This window comes from Natator depressus, chromosome 18 (assembly GCF_965152275.1).
Source record: "Natator depressus isolate rNatDep1 chromosome 18, rNatDep2.hap1, whole genome shotgun sequence".
NCBI lineage: Eukaryota > Metazoa > Chordata > Testudines > Cheloniidae > Natator > Natator depressus.
Genome location: NC_134251.1, coordinates 4,812,772 through 4,827,823, shown reverse-complemented (window position 1 = coordinate 4,827,823; position 15,052 = coordinate 4,812,772). Strand labels below are relative to the sequence as shown.

The 15,052-nt window shown below is 59.6% G+C and overlaps 2 protein-coding genes across 3 annotated transcripts; both read right to left on the bottom strand.

The window, feature by feature from the left end:
• Positions 1–1,808: 1,808 nt before the first annotated feature.
• Positions 1,809–4,669, bottom strand: C1QC (complement C1q C chain). The gene is made up of 3 exons (XM_074975221.1): positions 4,555–4,669; positions 3,424–3,611; positions 1,809–2,960 (listed from the first exon to the last, which is right to left on the bottom strand). The coding sequence occupies exons 2-3, from the start codon at positions 3,605–3,607 to the stop codon at positions 2,404–2,406; spliced, it is 741 nt and encodes a 246-aa protein (XP_074831322.1). The 5' UTR covers positions 3,608–3,611; positions 4,555–4,669; the 3' UTR covers positions 1,809–2,403.
• Positions 4,670–6,690: 2,021 nt separating this feature from the next.
• Positions 6,691–11,130, bottom strand: C1QA (complement C1q A chain). Of its 2 annotated transcripts, XM_074975253.1 has the most exons (4): positions 11,048–11,128; positions 9,714–9,765; positions 9,075–9,244; positions 6,691–8,517 (listed from the first exon to the last, which is right to left on the bottom strand). In XM_074975253.1, exons 3-4 carry the CDS (start codon positions 9,235–9,237, stop codon positions 7,949–7,951), a joined length of 732 nt encoding a protein of 243 aa, XP_074831354.1. In that variant the 5' UTR covers positions 9,238–9,244; positions 9,714–9,765; positions 11,048–11,128; the 3' UTR covers positions 6,691–7,948. The 2 variants fall into 2 exon arrangements, with proteins under 2 accessions (XP_074831354.1, XP_074831355.1); XM_074975254.1 differs by lacking the exon at positions 9,714–9,765 and having other exon boundaries at positions 11,048–11,130.
• Between the last annotated feature and the right edge of the window lie 3,922 nt (positions 11,131–15,052).

Here is a 15,052-nt window from a genome sequence, read left to right as displayed (position 1 = left end):
GCGGGTGTCAGGAGGGAATGCTCAGGTGTCCATTCTTCTGTGAACTCAAACCTGCCTGGAGTTCCTGAGCCAGGCTCGGGGCAGGCGTGGGGGCAGGCACTAGCCATTTGGACAAGCAGCTCCTGGTTATAAACACCACTGGAGCCCTGTGTTGTAACCTGGGGGAGTTTTTGCTTTCTCAGCCAGAGAACTGAGAAGTGCTGGGCCGCAATTGTCACTAGAGAGACTGCGGAAAGATGGGCTCGGCTACAGAAGGCCCTGGCTAGCTTAGGCCTCTGAGGGTGTGTCTACACTGCAATTAGACACCCACGGCTTGGGCTCACAGGGCTTGGGGCAAGGGGCTGTTAATTGCACTTTAGACATTTGGGCTCGGGCTGGAGCACGGGCTCTGGGACCCTGTGAGATGGGGGCAAGCGGTGGGGTCCCAAACGTCTTCATCACAGTTAAACAGCCCCTTAGCCAGAGCCCTGCAAGCCTGAGTCAGCTGGCACGGGCCAGCCGCAGGTACCTAACTGCAGTGTAGACAGACCCTGAGTGACCCATGCTCAGGGTCCAGCTGCCTGTCTGAGCTGCACTGGACAGATGGGGAGACTGGTGCCCAGAGATGTGTGGTGACTATCTCCAGAGCCCAGGTCTCCAGACTCCCAGGCGCTTCCTCTAGCACTCTCCAGAGTCTAGCATGAGCTGAGAAGGCGCGGTGCTGTCCTGGGCTCTGGCATGGCCTCGGCGGGCGGTGGGGATCAGCCCTTTGTGTCTGTGTGTCAAAGGGAAGCTTTGGAGCTTTACAGACCCGTTCCTAGAATCTCAGGATGCCCCCTGAGGCTCCGTGGCAGCTCCCAGCTCCCTCTGACATTCAGTGCCTCTGAGCTGGCCTCAGAGAGGCCCCAAGGATCCTAAGCTCGTCTGACAATCCCTGTGTCCATGGTGGGAACGGAACAGTTGCACTTTATGACGATGGCTGGGCAGGGTGCTGGGGGGCCCAGCAGCTTCATGAAGCAGCTTGGAAGCCTTGAGGTGAGGCACCAAGACCCAGGACATCAATGTGGGGCCAATCTACAAGGCCAGGAGGGAGGAATGGGACACAGGCATTCTCAGGCCCTTTCTGTTTGGATGAGGCCTGGCTGTGTGCTGTGCCCTTGGAGCCTCTGGGCGCCGGGGCCAGGGTGTGCCAGGCGCCAAGGCCAGGGGCATGGTGGCACTGTGTGTGTTTGCCAGGGAGCTGGGCTATGGGCTGGGCCTGGGGCAAGGCCAATTCAGGATGCATTTGGCCCTACGGTTGTGACTCACTTGCACCCTTGTGTCAACAGAGAGAGAATCCATCCAGGGTGGAGTTGGGGGCAGGCACCGTTCCCCAGGCCCCATGGGGAAGGGCAGCTTAACTTGTAGTCAGAGCCGGACTCGTACCCAGAGGCCATCTAGAGAAGGGGCTGAACCAGCTCATTGCCTGGCCACAGCCTCTGCCTGGGAGGGCTGAGACACCAGGGAGGGAGATGGAGCCCGGGCCTATGTGTAGGGATGGGAAACAGGCCCCTTTCTCCCCCTCACTCCATGGGGCAGAGGGAGCTCAGCGCTGCCCTGCTCTGAAACAAACTCCCCTTTCCCAACTGCGCCCAGTCGCCCACCAACAGGAGCACATGGGCAATGGAGGCCTGGCTGGGCATTTGTGGAGTTCGATGTCTAGCTCCTGTAACCAGTGCCATAGAAATAGCTCACGCACGAGCACACGCGCACACACACACACACACACAGAGGTTTCTGATATGCTGCATGGTGAGGGTAGAACATGAGACATCAGGCCCCGTGCCACAGAATGGGGATTTATTGATGTTTTCGACAGAAGCTCATGGCCAAGTTCCCTTTCCAAACTTTCTGGGGCGAACCCGTCCCTGGCGTGACTCGCTGGGGGCAGCGGGGAGACCCCAGGGCTAGGAGTCTCTGGGTGTGAGCAGCGTGAAGCAGCGAGGGCTAGTTATTGCAGAGCGTGCAGCAGCTAGACCCTGTACTGTGTAGAGAGCGCAGAGCGGCTGGGGAAAGCGGGGACAGTGGGCCACCGTGGTTCTCGCTAAGCAGGGACGCAGCCAGACAACCCTCTTCCCTTACACTTGGTGACTCTGTCTCGAAAACACATGTGAAAACCTGCTTGGTCCTGGTTAGTTTTTGGTTGGAGTCTGGCTGCTCTGGGTGGCTACCGGGGCCCAACAGGGACAGGACTGCAGCCAACAGGCCCGGCCCCAGCCCAGCCAAGCTGACGCAAGCAGAGGACCTGTGCAGAGAGCCCCTGGCGTGCCGTTCCCTTGTGCCCCACGGTGAGGCGCTGCGATGCAGGGAGAGTGCCAGCGTGCACGTTAGAGGGCAGAGAGAGGCTGGGATCAGCCGGCGCGTGCCAGAGCTGACCTGGCCCGCCTAGTCTGGGAAGACCAGGAAGCCGGAAAAGACGCTGTCAGAGCCAGCGATGCCCACCATGCCGTTGTAATCGTTGACTGCCAGCCAGAGCTGGTGCCCGGCGTCCATGCGCAGCAGCAGGCCTCCGGAGCTGACCTGCTTGATGTTGGACATGTGGTCGCAGAAGCTGGCCACCTTCTGCCGGTTCTTGTACATGTTGACGCAGAGGTTGGCGGTCTGGGAGGTGTGGAAGACGAAGTAGTAGAGGCCGGGCACGCGGCACGTGAACTTGCCCGAGGTGGTGTTGTAGTCCTGGGTGGGGTTGGTGATGGCGTGGTTGAACACCACCGGGGCGTTCTTGTCTGGGTACTGCCCGGTCTGCCTCACTACTGAGAAGGCTGACTGGTGCTTCTGCTTGTAATTGCCAGGCATGCCAGGCCCTCCAGGCTGGCCTTGCTCACCCGGCTCTCCCCGGATGCCAGAGGGACCCATGGGACCAGTTTTTCCTTGCAGGCCAGGGCTGCCGGGTTCTCCTTTCTTCCCCTTGGGCCCTCGGGTTCCAGGAATGGCCGGGATGCCTGTGGGGTTCCAGGGAGTGTCCGTCAGTGTGGATCCAGTGGCTCCGTGCATTGGGAAGGGACGGCTGGCGGCTCCTCCCTGCCCCCCCTGCCCTGGTGGCTGAGTGGCCGTGTTCCCAGCCTACTCTGGCTGTGTGGGCAAGTCCTCTCTCCTCCGCTCCGTGCCTGCAAAGGGTTGGTATCCCTGAGCCAGCCCCCAGGGCTCTGATGCTGAGCAGGCAACTGTGCCAGTGTCTGCGCTCCTGCAGGAAAGGGGCCGGAGAAGGGCAGCTGATTCCCTGCATTGGGATCAGGCTGTGGGGCCATGTCCTGTCCTCTCCCTCTGTGCTTTCCCACCTGTGCACCCCAGGACAGAGCTGGCACTAATCCTCTATCTTCCGGGCACTATGGGCCGCGGGGAGCCCTCTGGTGACACCTCTCTAATGCCCACTCCCTTGACAAGCTTCTATTAGAGGGTACCTACCTGGTTCGCCTTTGACTCCTTTCAGCCCATCTCTGCCATCCTTGCCAGGCATGCCAGGTGTGCCAGGCAGCCCAGGGGTACCATAGCAGCTGTGGGAAGCGTTGCCTGTCACGGTGGTCTCCAGCACCAGGAGGAGAAGGGCTAGGCCCAGGCCCATTGGTTCCCAGATGTTCTTGACTATCATTGTCCTACCACGAGTGGAAATGTGGAGAGTGTTGAGAGTCCCTGTCCTGTCGCTGTGGGCACAGCGGAGGCCCCTTGCTGCCAGGCTGGGTGCAGCATCTCCACCCAGTGACAGACTGCGGGTTACTCTGACCCTCGCTCATACCAGGACCCACCCTCCCTCGGCTCGCCATCCCCACCCGCTCCCGCCCCCTGGGCCCAGCCTGTCCCCTCGGCAGCCTGCATGGGTCCGGAATGCTGCCTGACAGGCTTTGCCTGCCTGAGCCCAGAGCCCAGCCAGAGAGTCAGGGCAGCGTCTCCCTCCCCACCATCGTGGGCAGCCTCTCTCCTTTCCGGCAGCCCTTCCCGCTCCCGGCTCTGAGCATAGGTCAGGAATGGCCCCTGCTGTGGGTGCATGGACAGAGAGGCTTGAGCTGCCTGGCCCTGGTTTGCCTGTCACTGGTGCTGGCTGTGGCCCACAGCACAGCTGGGTTGCTGGAGAAAGGTCCATTCTGGGGTTCCCTGGCGCTGGCACAGGGACAGCCTGGCTCCCAGGGCATTGTCCTATTTCCAGGATCCCTGGTGCTGCTCTGCTCGGGGGGCAGCTCTGCCTTTCCGCAATCTGTCCCTGGACTGGACAGTGCATTGCCCAGCTTGGCTGCCCCACACCAGTGCACCTGCTGGCCCATGCCTCTGCCCTCCGGCCTAGCAGGGGCTCTTAGACCCAGAAGTCCTGCAGAGAGTTAGTGAAAACCCTTATGCAGATTGACCTACCAGTGGCCATAAGTAAGGCCACTCCCAGGAGCAGGCTACTGGGGTATCCCTGCTGTGAGCCCACCAGCCAGCCCTTCCACAGCCACACGTCAGCTCCTATGGCCACGGCAATGCCTGCCACTGTGCCCACAGCACAGTGACACGGGCCTAGCCTCTTCACCAATATCCTGCGGCTGCCCCCCGCCAGCCCCTTACCTCTCTGGGGCAGGGCGCTGGCTCCTGCGCTCTCCGGAGGGCTCTGCTGTGGTGGGGCTGCTGGCTGGCTTGTCAGAGCTCTGGCTGCAACACCAGCCAGGAGGAAGTTGGTGGCTGAAGGAGTCCAGGACAGGCCTCTTGGAAAGACCAGCCCCCTCGCTGGGGCCCTGGCCAAGTTTCACATCCCTGTCCTGGACATTTCTTCTGAGCAAGCGTTTTCCGCAGTGCCGGGCAGCACTAAATGCCGCGCCAGTGCTCCCCACCTTGTCATGGGCCTGGCCGCCAAGGGGCAGGGCAGGAAGGACCAGACCGAGGGGTGCCAGGGCCAGCAGCAGGACCAGGGGCAGTGTGCAGTGCTCGCGGCTGATCCAGAGGCAGATGCACACCTCCATCAGGGCACTGCCCCTCCGCTCACCTTCCCGCTTTCTTCCCCTCCCTCTGGGACTGAAGTGTAGGAGGGCAGAGGGCCATGCTGGGGGTGCCCCCACAGTGGCACGACCTCAGCCCAGTGCCCAGGGCACCTGCTCAGAACCCTGTGACCTCCGACACTCGCCCATCGGTCGGGGGATGAGGGTTAGTGCTGAGTCTGTGTCATCCCCATCTCCTGGCACATGTCACGGCCTGCTCCCAGCCTCGCACTGGGCACCCTGGCCAGCCCAGCCCTCCGCTCAGCCCCCTGGGTGCCAGCGAAAACGATTGAATTGGTGGGGGGTTGCGGTCAATACCCACATAACTCCTGCTTCCTTTTACTGAAGAATGTTTTTGGATCAGTGAAGGACTCGTGGCACACCCCGGGAATCTGGGAATCAGCCCCCAGGGTCGGGTCCTGGTGCCAGCATGGCACATACCTGGGTATCAGCTCCCGGGGAGGGCTCCTGGCACGATGGCCCATACCCGGGTATCACCCCTCTGGGCAGTGCCCCAGGGCCCATGTGTTGGCTCACTAGCTGCGTCAACAAAAGTCTTTTTCGAGGTCGAGCCATTCACCTGTCTGTCCAGCATGTTCCAGGAGCGCAGGCCCCTGGACGAGGCACCGGTTCTGGTGAGGAGAGCACAGCGCCCACCAGTGTGAGTGAGCAGTGCTCTTTCCCCTATCCCTTCCTCTGTCACTGTGGGCAGGGTGTTAAGGGGCAGACGCAGCCCCCAGGATCAATCCAAGCTGACCCCCAGGAGTGTCCAGTGCATGCTCCCGGAAGGACAAGCTCTGCCCTCTGCAAGGAGCACATGCCCTCTGCCTGCTCTGCTTGCTGTGTGTGTGGGGGAGGGTAATGCCCGGGGACCCTACCGGGGGCAGTGCCCATGGTCCCTGCAGCATTATGCCCGGCTCCCCTCCCCCTTTTCCTGCTAGGGCAGAGCTCTCCTTCCCACCAGCAATCCAGTGCCTGGGCATGCCACAGGGCAGCCCACAGTGCAGGGGTCCTGGGACTGACGGCCTGCAGCCTGGCCCGAGCTGGGGGATCCCATTTCCCACATGCACTGGGATCAGGGCCCTGTTGTTCTGGGTGCCGTGCAAACCAATGGGCTGCTGGCCTCATTTTGATTTAGGAAGAAAAAAGTGTCACCCTCCCAGAGACTCTTCTCCCTGACCCATTGCTCCCTGTCATGCCCAGATGCCCAGGGCCGCATGGGCCACAGAATCTGGACACCCACTGGCCCTGGGGCGTCCCTCCTGCTCAGGATGGACTGCGGCGTGCAGCTGCTGCACCTTCTATGTAGCTGCAGCGTATTTGGGTCAGCCAGGCTGGTCCCTTTGCCTGGGTGCAGGGTGGAAAGATGCCCGCCCAGGCATTGCTCTTAGTACTGACAGATCAGAAACACTCTGGCCTTGTTGGCTCCTTTAGGCTCCCCAGGGACATCATGGCTTGGAGCCTGAACTCTCTGGACAGCACTGGGATGGGGGAGCTGGAGCCAAAGGCAGCCTCTGCAAAGGCTGGTGAGTTCAAATCCTGAGGGGGTCTTTCCTGGGAGACGCCAGCCTGTTGTGCTCTGGGCCTGTGCTGTTCCTGGCTCCGGGGGGGCTGGCATGGAAGTAGCAGCCTGGGAAAGGGCCCAGGACACTGACGGTTTGCAGGACGATGTGAACGAGAAAGAAAACCAAGGCACTGGATGGGAATGAGTGAGGGAAAGAAAGGGTTTATTCGTCTGTGCTGATTGGAAGGGTGTGAAAACCAGGGGTGGCCTGAAGCCAGCTCCGGATTTGCAATGGTTAGTACAGCGCAAGCCACAACCAACAGTGATTTCCTATCAGGGAATAAAGGGGCCACAGCGGGGGAATGACACCGGTGACAACTGATCTCCTTCGGCAGGCGGATGAGAACCAGCATGGCAGGAAGATCTGAGCCGCCGCTCCCTGGGACCGGGGCACTGTCTGGGACTGTGCTGCTCGGACAGAGCACCGAGTGCGACCACTCTCCTTGGCCTGGGGCACACAGTCCATGCTGAATGGCAGCGCCTGGCCGGGAAGGGGGGACCCTGCCTGGAGTGGGAGCTGTGGCTCTTTAGGCAGTGCGCCGGCTGTGGGCAATGGACTGGACCTGACAGGAAGGCGAGATGATACTTCCCAGGGCGTTAGCTGGGGTTCCAGGCCAGGCACAGAGCAGCCAGCAGCTGAGCAAACCCAGCCTATCTACCACCCCTGTCCCCCCACGCCACATCCTGGTCCCCCGGGCAGCTCTCTCAAGGCTGCACGCTAGCAAGGGGCACGTTACGGGACACAGGCCAGGGCAGAGGGGTGCGCAGCAGGACAGGGCCACTGGCAGGCTTTGGCCCTTTGCAGACAGATCTTGTCTAAGGCCTGGGGTGCGGGCTGTGGCATCATGGCCCTGGGGCCAGAGGAAGGAGCCCACCCTTGTCTGAGGAGCCTCACACTTGGGTGCTGGGAGGGAGGCCCCTGCTGCGAGTGACCCGGGCAGTCCAGATGCCAGCCCATGGGGACAGGTGGGGAGTCCCGGTCTGTTTGGCATGCTGGGAGTGCGCTCGTCCCACAATGCCCAGAACCAGCCTGCGATGGCACAGGCTTCCCAGGGCAGGCACTTGGGGCCCGATCCTGGTCCCATCAAAGCCAAGGGGAGCTCTGCGGGAGCAGGGTCTGGGCCGTCATGCCTGGCCAGGGCCTATATCCCCTACACTCGTGGAACTGGACACAGAGTATTCTGATACAGGCCCTGGGGAGCTCAGCAGACGGCTCCCACCCCTGCAGGGCACACAGGGCGCCCCGCGTGTGCTGGCGCAGCGCTCTCCCGAGTGGCGCGGGAGGAAAGGCTGGGTCTGCACACGCCGGCTGGCCTGCGGCCCCCCAGGACACCCCTCGGCAGGGCTCTCACAGGCCAGCGGGCGAAGCGGTGGGGGCTCGGAGAGGCAGGGGCCGCCTTGCTGTAGCGCTGGCTGAGGGGCGTCACTGGGTCTCAGGGAAGAGCAGGAAGCCGCTGAAGACGCTGTTGGCCTCGGTGCCGTCGTACACCCTGTTGCCTTGGCGGGGGTCGCTCTCCAGCCAGACCCGGTCGTTCGGGGCCAGCCTGAGCACGCCGCTGCCTGAGTTCACCTGCAGGGTGCCGCGGCCGTTGCTGTCGCAGAAGCCCAACTTCTTTTCCCCATTGAGGGCGAGGCTGAGGCAGAGGTTCCCGCTGGAGATCACCTGGAAGGCAAAGTAGTAGACGCCGGGCACCCGGCAGGTGAACTGGCCCGTCTGGGTGCTGTAGGTGCTGTCCTGGTCGGTGATGAGATTGTCAAAGACCACCACGTTCCCGCGGGTCGGGGGGTTCTTCCTGGAGGCCGAGAAGGCGGGTCGGGGCTGGTCCTTGATATTGCCAGCCTTGCCTTTGGCTCCCTTCCTCCCCGGCTGCCCTGGGAGCCCGGGGGAACCATTTGGCCCCCTGTAGCCCTGGTTCCCAGGCATGCCGGGAGACCCAGGCTCCCCTTCATCACCTTTGGGTCCCTGGATCCCCGATCTCCTTCCCGGCAACCCTGGAAGAGAGGAACAGGCCGCGGCTGACGGAACCTGGGCCCAGGCGTTGTTGGCTGACGCCAGCCACATCCCCCCATGAGCAGCCACCCTCTAGTCAGAGGCCGGCTCCATCCCTGTACTGAGCCAGCCTAGGCAAAAGCCCCCAGCTCCCTTTCTGCTGCCGAGCCAGTCTGGGCCAGACCCCGGCTCCATCCTCACCGCCGAGCTGGCCTGCACCAGCACTGGGCTCCCTCCCCTATGCCGAGCCGGCCTGGGCCAGCGCCTGGCTCAGTCCCCTCTGCCGAGCCGGCCTGGGTCAGCGCCCGGCTCCCTCCCCTCTGCCGAGCCGGCCTGGGCCAGCGCCCGGCTCAGTGCCCTCTGCCGAGCAGGCCTGGGCCAGAGCCCGGCTCCATCCTCACTGCTGAGCAGGCCTGGGCCAGCGCCCCAGCTCAGTCCCCTCCACCAAGCCAGCCAGGGCTGAGTTGGAACTGGTGCTGTAGAGACGATACCCAGCACCATACCCAGCCCTCCCCATGTTCTCAGCCCTGGGAGCTACGGCTCCCCTCTCCCACCTTACCTGGCTCGCCCCTGTCGCCTTTCTGCCCTGGCCTCCCGTTGAGGCCCGGTACTCCCGGGTAGCCATCTTTGCCGTTTGGTGCTCGACACACGTTCTCCTGAGGGACTGCCATGCCCAGAATCATGGCCAGGGTGCTGGCTGCCAGCCAGAATCTGCCAGCCATTCTGCCTCTGCAAGCACATGGGCCCCCTAGCATGAGCCGTGGCTGGGACATTCCCACAATTGCTCCCTGCTGCGGGAGTCAGCACCTGCAAGGGGCACAGTTCCAGCCAGGGACAACAGCCACTTCCCTACAGACCCCTGCCTGGACCGGGGAGAGTCCCCAACCCAACTACACACAGCCACAGATGGGGAGCTTGCCACACACACCCACCCACCCACCCACGCGCAGAGAGAGAGAGAGAGAGAGAGAGAAGCACTGTACACTAGAGCTGGGTGAAATCCTAGCTGCACAAACCCCTCCAGCCTGTGGAGACTGTTGTCACTGCCCAGGATTTGCAATGGGCCCTCTTGGAAAATGTCCCTGATATTTCAGTTTTGAATTTGTCTCCAGAACCATTCCGGAGATGTCCATTCTCCTTCACTAACCACACTGGTTATGGTCTGTGTGTGTATGTGGGGGCAGGGGGCTGTCCTTACCGCCGGGGGCTGCCGTGCACAGGGCGGAGGCTGACTGCCAGCGGGCAGGGACCTGGAAAGAGACCATCACAACTATGCACAGAGCAGCAGAACATGAGCCAAGGGTCAAAAAACAGCTCAGTCCCCTTCTCTCCCTCCAAGGTACCTGTGATTCAAGGGGCAGTTCTAGAAGCATGGGGGGTGGGGGTGGGAGAGATAACCAATTAAAGGGGGGGGGTCTCTGCTCACTTGTACCTTAGAAACATGCGGCCTGTGACCTTTGCTGTCTCTGGTATTGTGCTTCTGGGGGCTCCAAGTGCATGCTGAGAGTGCACACAACCTAGCTGGAGGGGCCAGGAATGGCCCTTTAACAAAGACATCCTTTCTCCAACCGGTGCATTAGGTATTGGGGTTTAATAGACAGGGTGAGATTCTGGCCTTTTTGGTGTCAGTGACCAAACCCCCATAGATTGCCATGGGCCCAGGCTTCCACCCAGTGTTTTAAACTGTCAGACTCTGATTCCTTTCCTCTCTCCACTGTTCATATGTCACTCACAATGTCATGTTCACCAGTCTTCCACCCCAGAGTCAGCACCGGGGCAGAGATGACCCATCCAGCCAGAATCAAACCTGGGTCAGAGCCAACACCCAGATTCAGAACTGGCTACATCCTGGCCATGAGCAGCATGGGGGTATGACCAGGGCACCCATCCAGAGCCAGGAGTGGGCTAGGTCTGATGCAGATACATGATGCAGAGCCCAAACTTCGCTCCCAGCCCCTAGCTGAGGCTGAGACCCTGACCTGCACTGCAGGGGACCCCCATCTGCAGGGCTGGGAGAAGGTGACCCCAAGCCAGGACCTGCTCTGATTGTCAAGGAAGACGGGCCCAGAGAGACCAGCCCCTGGGGCAGGGAATGACCTGATGAGAGCTGACTGTAGCTGGGCAGGGCTCAGAGATGTCGGGCAGCAGCAAGGCAAGAAAAGCGACTTGTCATTTCAGCACAGAGCCACCGCAGACTGGCTGCATCGCAGGGCGAGGGGATGGGACGTGACCACCCCCCTGTACAGCTTGGCTGGGACCCCCTGCACACTGGCCTTCTGAGAGGGAGCGCAAGGCCTGAGGGGCTACCCCCTTCCCAGCTCCCTACAGCCATGCACCTGGGGAGGGGCCGGGAGCTCCTCGGCCCAGGACAGGCGAAGAGCGAGGATGGCAGAGAGCCAGTCCGAACGTGGCAGGAAGGGGCTGAGAAAGAAAGGTTGCGGGATCCCGAATGCAGAGACCTGCCACTGGGGAACCAGAGTGCAGCCTGCACGGGAGAAGCGCATCTGGGCAGCGCAGAGAAGAGTCACTTACCTCTCCCAGAGGCTGGCCGAGGCTCTGTGAGCAGGGGGCTTCGTTTGGTCTCTGACCTTCCCCGAGAGGGAGAATGAGGCGGAGAGTGCGGGCGGGGGGGATTGCGGGTGGCTCTGTCCGATCAGGGTTGGAAGAAGCTGCTGAGTTTCACTTCCCCACCCATTTCCCCTTTTGGTGTTTATCCCCTGCCCCGTGCTGGGTCTCCCGGAACAATGGGAACGTCCTGGTCAGCAAAAGTGCTAACACTTTTAGACTCAAAACCACAGCAGAGCTGGGCAGGCCGGACCCTGCTTCCTGCTCGGTGCCTCCCTGGCCCCCCAGCAGCCCCTACTGCAGGGCACCACTGCACACACTGAACAAAGCCCTGGTCCCTGGCCCCAGGAGCTGGCACTCAGAGGCTAAGGTTTGCCGGGAGCAGCTCAGTATAGGTGTGACACAGCACATGGAATGTGTGCAAGAGCGGGGCAGGACACCAGGACTTGCACTATATCTTTGCATGGGGCAGGGTGTTCTCAAGGAGCAAACTCAATAAACTGGGATTTTAAACAAAGAAAATTGTAAAACTAATTCCATGGTGTTGCTATGAGCTGGCTGAAATATTGCATGGGTTGAGTTAAAACCTCATAGAGATTGATAGGTGTGAACTCACCCGTCACTTAACATCACTGTCAGAATGAGTTTGCCAGACGCCTCCCACCTATAGAAGGCTTTCATGAGTATTTTTCGTGGGGTGTGTGTGCGTGTGAGGGAAGGCAGGACACACAGAAATTGAGACCACACACACCAGAGAGAGAGAGCCAGGAAGCCAAGCAGGAGTCGGTGAGTACAGAGTGATGCTGGAAAAAGCTAGGAAAGGGCTTTTGGGTCTGGTGTTGGCTAAAGAGGCCTGGGGTCAGCCAAGAACCTGCCCCTTTTGATCTCAATTCCTCCTGCATTCGGACACACCGGACTTTGTACATTCCTTGTAAAGAAACAAGACTGCATCAAAGCAAATACCAGCGTGCACTGGTCTCCCCAAGGTAACATCCCCAGGGACCCAAACTAGCTGCTCTAGCCAAAAAGGGTCAACAACATACAACCATTGACCCCATGCCTCATCCCCCACTCCTGTTCCCTTCCCCCCATCCCATTCCCCATCGTGCCCCCCACTCCTGTTCCCATCCCCCTGTCCCGTTCCCCATCACCCGGCCCCTCTTCCACTTGCTTTGTGATTTCTCAGCAGGAAAACATGCACTGCAGCAGCAGTTTCTTTGCCATGGCCCTCCCCATCCCGTTAGTTTGGCTCAGAGGAGCAGGTGGGGCTGGCCCAGCATGCTCCAGGCCCATCTCTCCTGGCTGTGTGACCTTCTCCAACATGGGCCAGTGGCACCGTCTGCCGAGCCCGCCTTTGCCACTCGAGTCGCTTTGAGCCACCTGCATTCGTTTCCCTCAGACGCTCTAGCCAGCAGCAGACAGTGCTTGGCACCCTGTACCTTTGCTGACACCAGGTCCAAAAGAGCTGCCAGAAAGTGTCCCCTGGCACTGCAGTGCACCCCTGGGGCCAGGGCAAAGCCATTGGCAGCTCCAGGGTCTGCTACTGATGGCACACAGAAAACATCCAGCCGACGGCAATGAACGAAGGGAAAAACCCAGAGCGAAACGTGTGTCTGAGCAAAGCACCCAGAGCCAGACTGCAGGGAGCAGCCCGGAGGAGTAGCGACTGGCAAGCCAGCACAGCCGGCCGAGACTGCTGGGAAGCCACAAACACCAGGCTTCTAGCTGACGTTCCAGAGCCCATCAGCAAGTCTCACACAATTTAGCTGCATGTGTGATTGCTGATGGCGTGGGTAGCAGGAGAACAGGGAATCTGCCCTGCTTAGTGCTGAGGATGGGCATGCTCAGTGCATGTGTGAACTTAGAGAAACCTGGAAATGCAAATATCCTTGACCTGTAAGGGGGCCCAGCCAGGAACAGAAAAGGCGCTTGTGCCCTTATCTGCTTCTCTGTGAGTGCAAAGTTAGCCTGAAAAGTGACTCTCCTCCACTGTGCAGGCAGGCACATAGGTACACGGACACTTACGCAGAATGCATGCACATACATACCTACATATACATACACACGCATGCAGATACACACACAAGCATACACATGTGCACGTGCACACTCATATAGACACAACAAAGTGCACATGTGCACATTTCCTGTGTGTTTTTACATTGGTATTCCAAGTCCTGTCTTGGCTGCACTACATAGTCGTCAGAGCACTACTGTGATAGAGACAGCGTGGATCTGCACGTGCAAGAGGTGAGTTACTCACAGGGGAAGACAATTTTAGTCCAACAAGAGCTGAAAATGTGAGCTCTTCGCCAATCTCTTAGAATGCTTTGAAGGGGTCAGCAAACACGGACAGGGGTGGTCCAGTGCATAGAGTGTGCTTGGACTTTCAGAAAGCCTTCGACAAAGGCTCGTAAGCAGTCATGAGATTAGAGGGAAGGTCCTCTCCTCCATCAGTAACCAGTTAAAAGACAGGAGACAAAGGGTAGGAATAAATTGTCAGTTTTCAGCTTGGCGACAGGTAAAGTGTGGGGTCCCCCAGGATCTGTATGGGGACAGTGTTCATAAATGAGCTGAAAAAAGGGATAAGGGATGAGATGGCAAAGTTTGCACATGATACAAAATTACTCAAGTTAGTTAAGTCCAAGCTGACTGCAAAGAGTTACAAAGGGATCTCACAAACCTGGGTGACCGGACAACAAAAAGCAAAATGGCAGATGAAATTCAATGTAGATAAATGCAAAGTAACGCACATTGGAAAACATCATCCCCGCTATACAGACAAAATGAAGGGGTCTAAATTAGCTGTTACCACTCGAGAAAGAGATTGTGGAGTCATTGCCTTAGCCCCTGCTTGCCATGAGGTCCCGCCCTCTGCTCGCCTCTTCCCCCCGAGGCCCCCTGGCCAGGCCAGAAGCCAGAGCTGGGCCACGTTAATCATAGAACCATAGAATTATAGAATATCAGGGTTGGAAGGGACCTCAGGAGGTCAAGAGGTTATGAGCCACCCAGTGGGCCTGGACCGCGGTGGGGAGCCCTGGACCCTCCACCTGCCCTGGGCAGTGCGCCCTGGGGGGAAGGGACATGGGCCAGGGGCTGATCTTGAGCCCCCCAACCCCCAGCCCAGGACAGGTGGAAGGGCCGGGGCTCCTCACAGCAGCTCAGGCTCCCTGGGCGGCTCTTACCACTGCCCAGCTCTGGCATCTGGCCTGACCAGGGGGCGGGGCCTCAGGGGAAAGAGGAGGAGCAGGGGCTGGGGCTCCAGAGGGGGCAGGACTCCTGCATGTGTCCCGTTTTTGCATTTTGAAAAGGTAGTCACCCTGCTTGCCATACACCTGGCACTGGGGCTCTCCAGAGCGTCAAACCTGGCCTGAGAATCTGACAGCGCTCACATTGTGACAGGGCACTCAGACATTCAGAGTGGCCTTGGGGTTAGACACGGGCCTGCCCCTGAAACTAAGGGCCCAAATCCCTTAGCCTCTCAGCATCAGGGGTGGCTTGTTGACTCACTGAGCAGCATGTGGGGTTGGGGCGAGTCTTTGGTTTGTGGGACTCAGGAAAGTTGGAAGATTCCTTCTCAGTCATCATTTATTTAGATTTAGTTGGGGTTGGTCCTGCTTTGAGCAGGGGGTTGGACTAGATACCTCCTGAGGTCTCTTCCAACCCTGATATTCTATGATTCTATGATTCTATCAGATCTTTCCTGTCCTGGGCATGGTGTATTTTAACTTTAGCTTAGTTACTGCTCTGCACACAAGGTGTCCTATCTGCTGGTAGGGGGCTGTTGACTCATTGTCTTGAGCTCTAAGAAGAAGCCAAAGATTTGGAAGAGGCATAAGCGTGATTGGTGGCAACCTCACTTGCCACAGATACAGTTACCTGAGCAGAGCGAGAGCGAGCATGCGTGACAGAGCGCTGTAGCCATTAACAATGTATTTTCAAGGCATACTTCACACCTATCCTTCTGGCGCT

Coding starts and splice junctions, on each gene's coding strand:
- C1QC (XM_074975221.1), bottom strand. CDS start 3,607: ATGATAGTCAAGAACATCTGGGAACCAATGGGCCTGGGCCTAGCCCTT. Junction 2,961..3,423: donor AGGAGTCAAAGGCGAACCAG/GTAGGTACCCTC, acceptor GGAACCCCACAG/GCATCCCGGCCATTCCTGGA.
- C1QA (XM_074975254.1), bottom strand. CDS start 9,237: ATGGCTGGCAGATTCTGGCTGGCAGCCAGCACCCTGGCCATGATTCTG. Junction 8,518..9,074: donor AGGCGACAGGGGCGAGCCAG/GTAAGGTGGGAG, acceptor CCTCTCTTCCAG/GGTTGCCGGGAAGGAGATCG.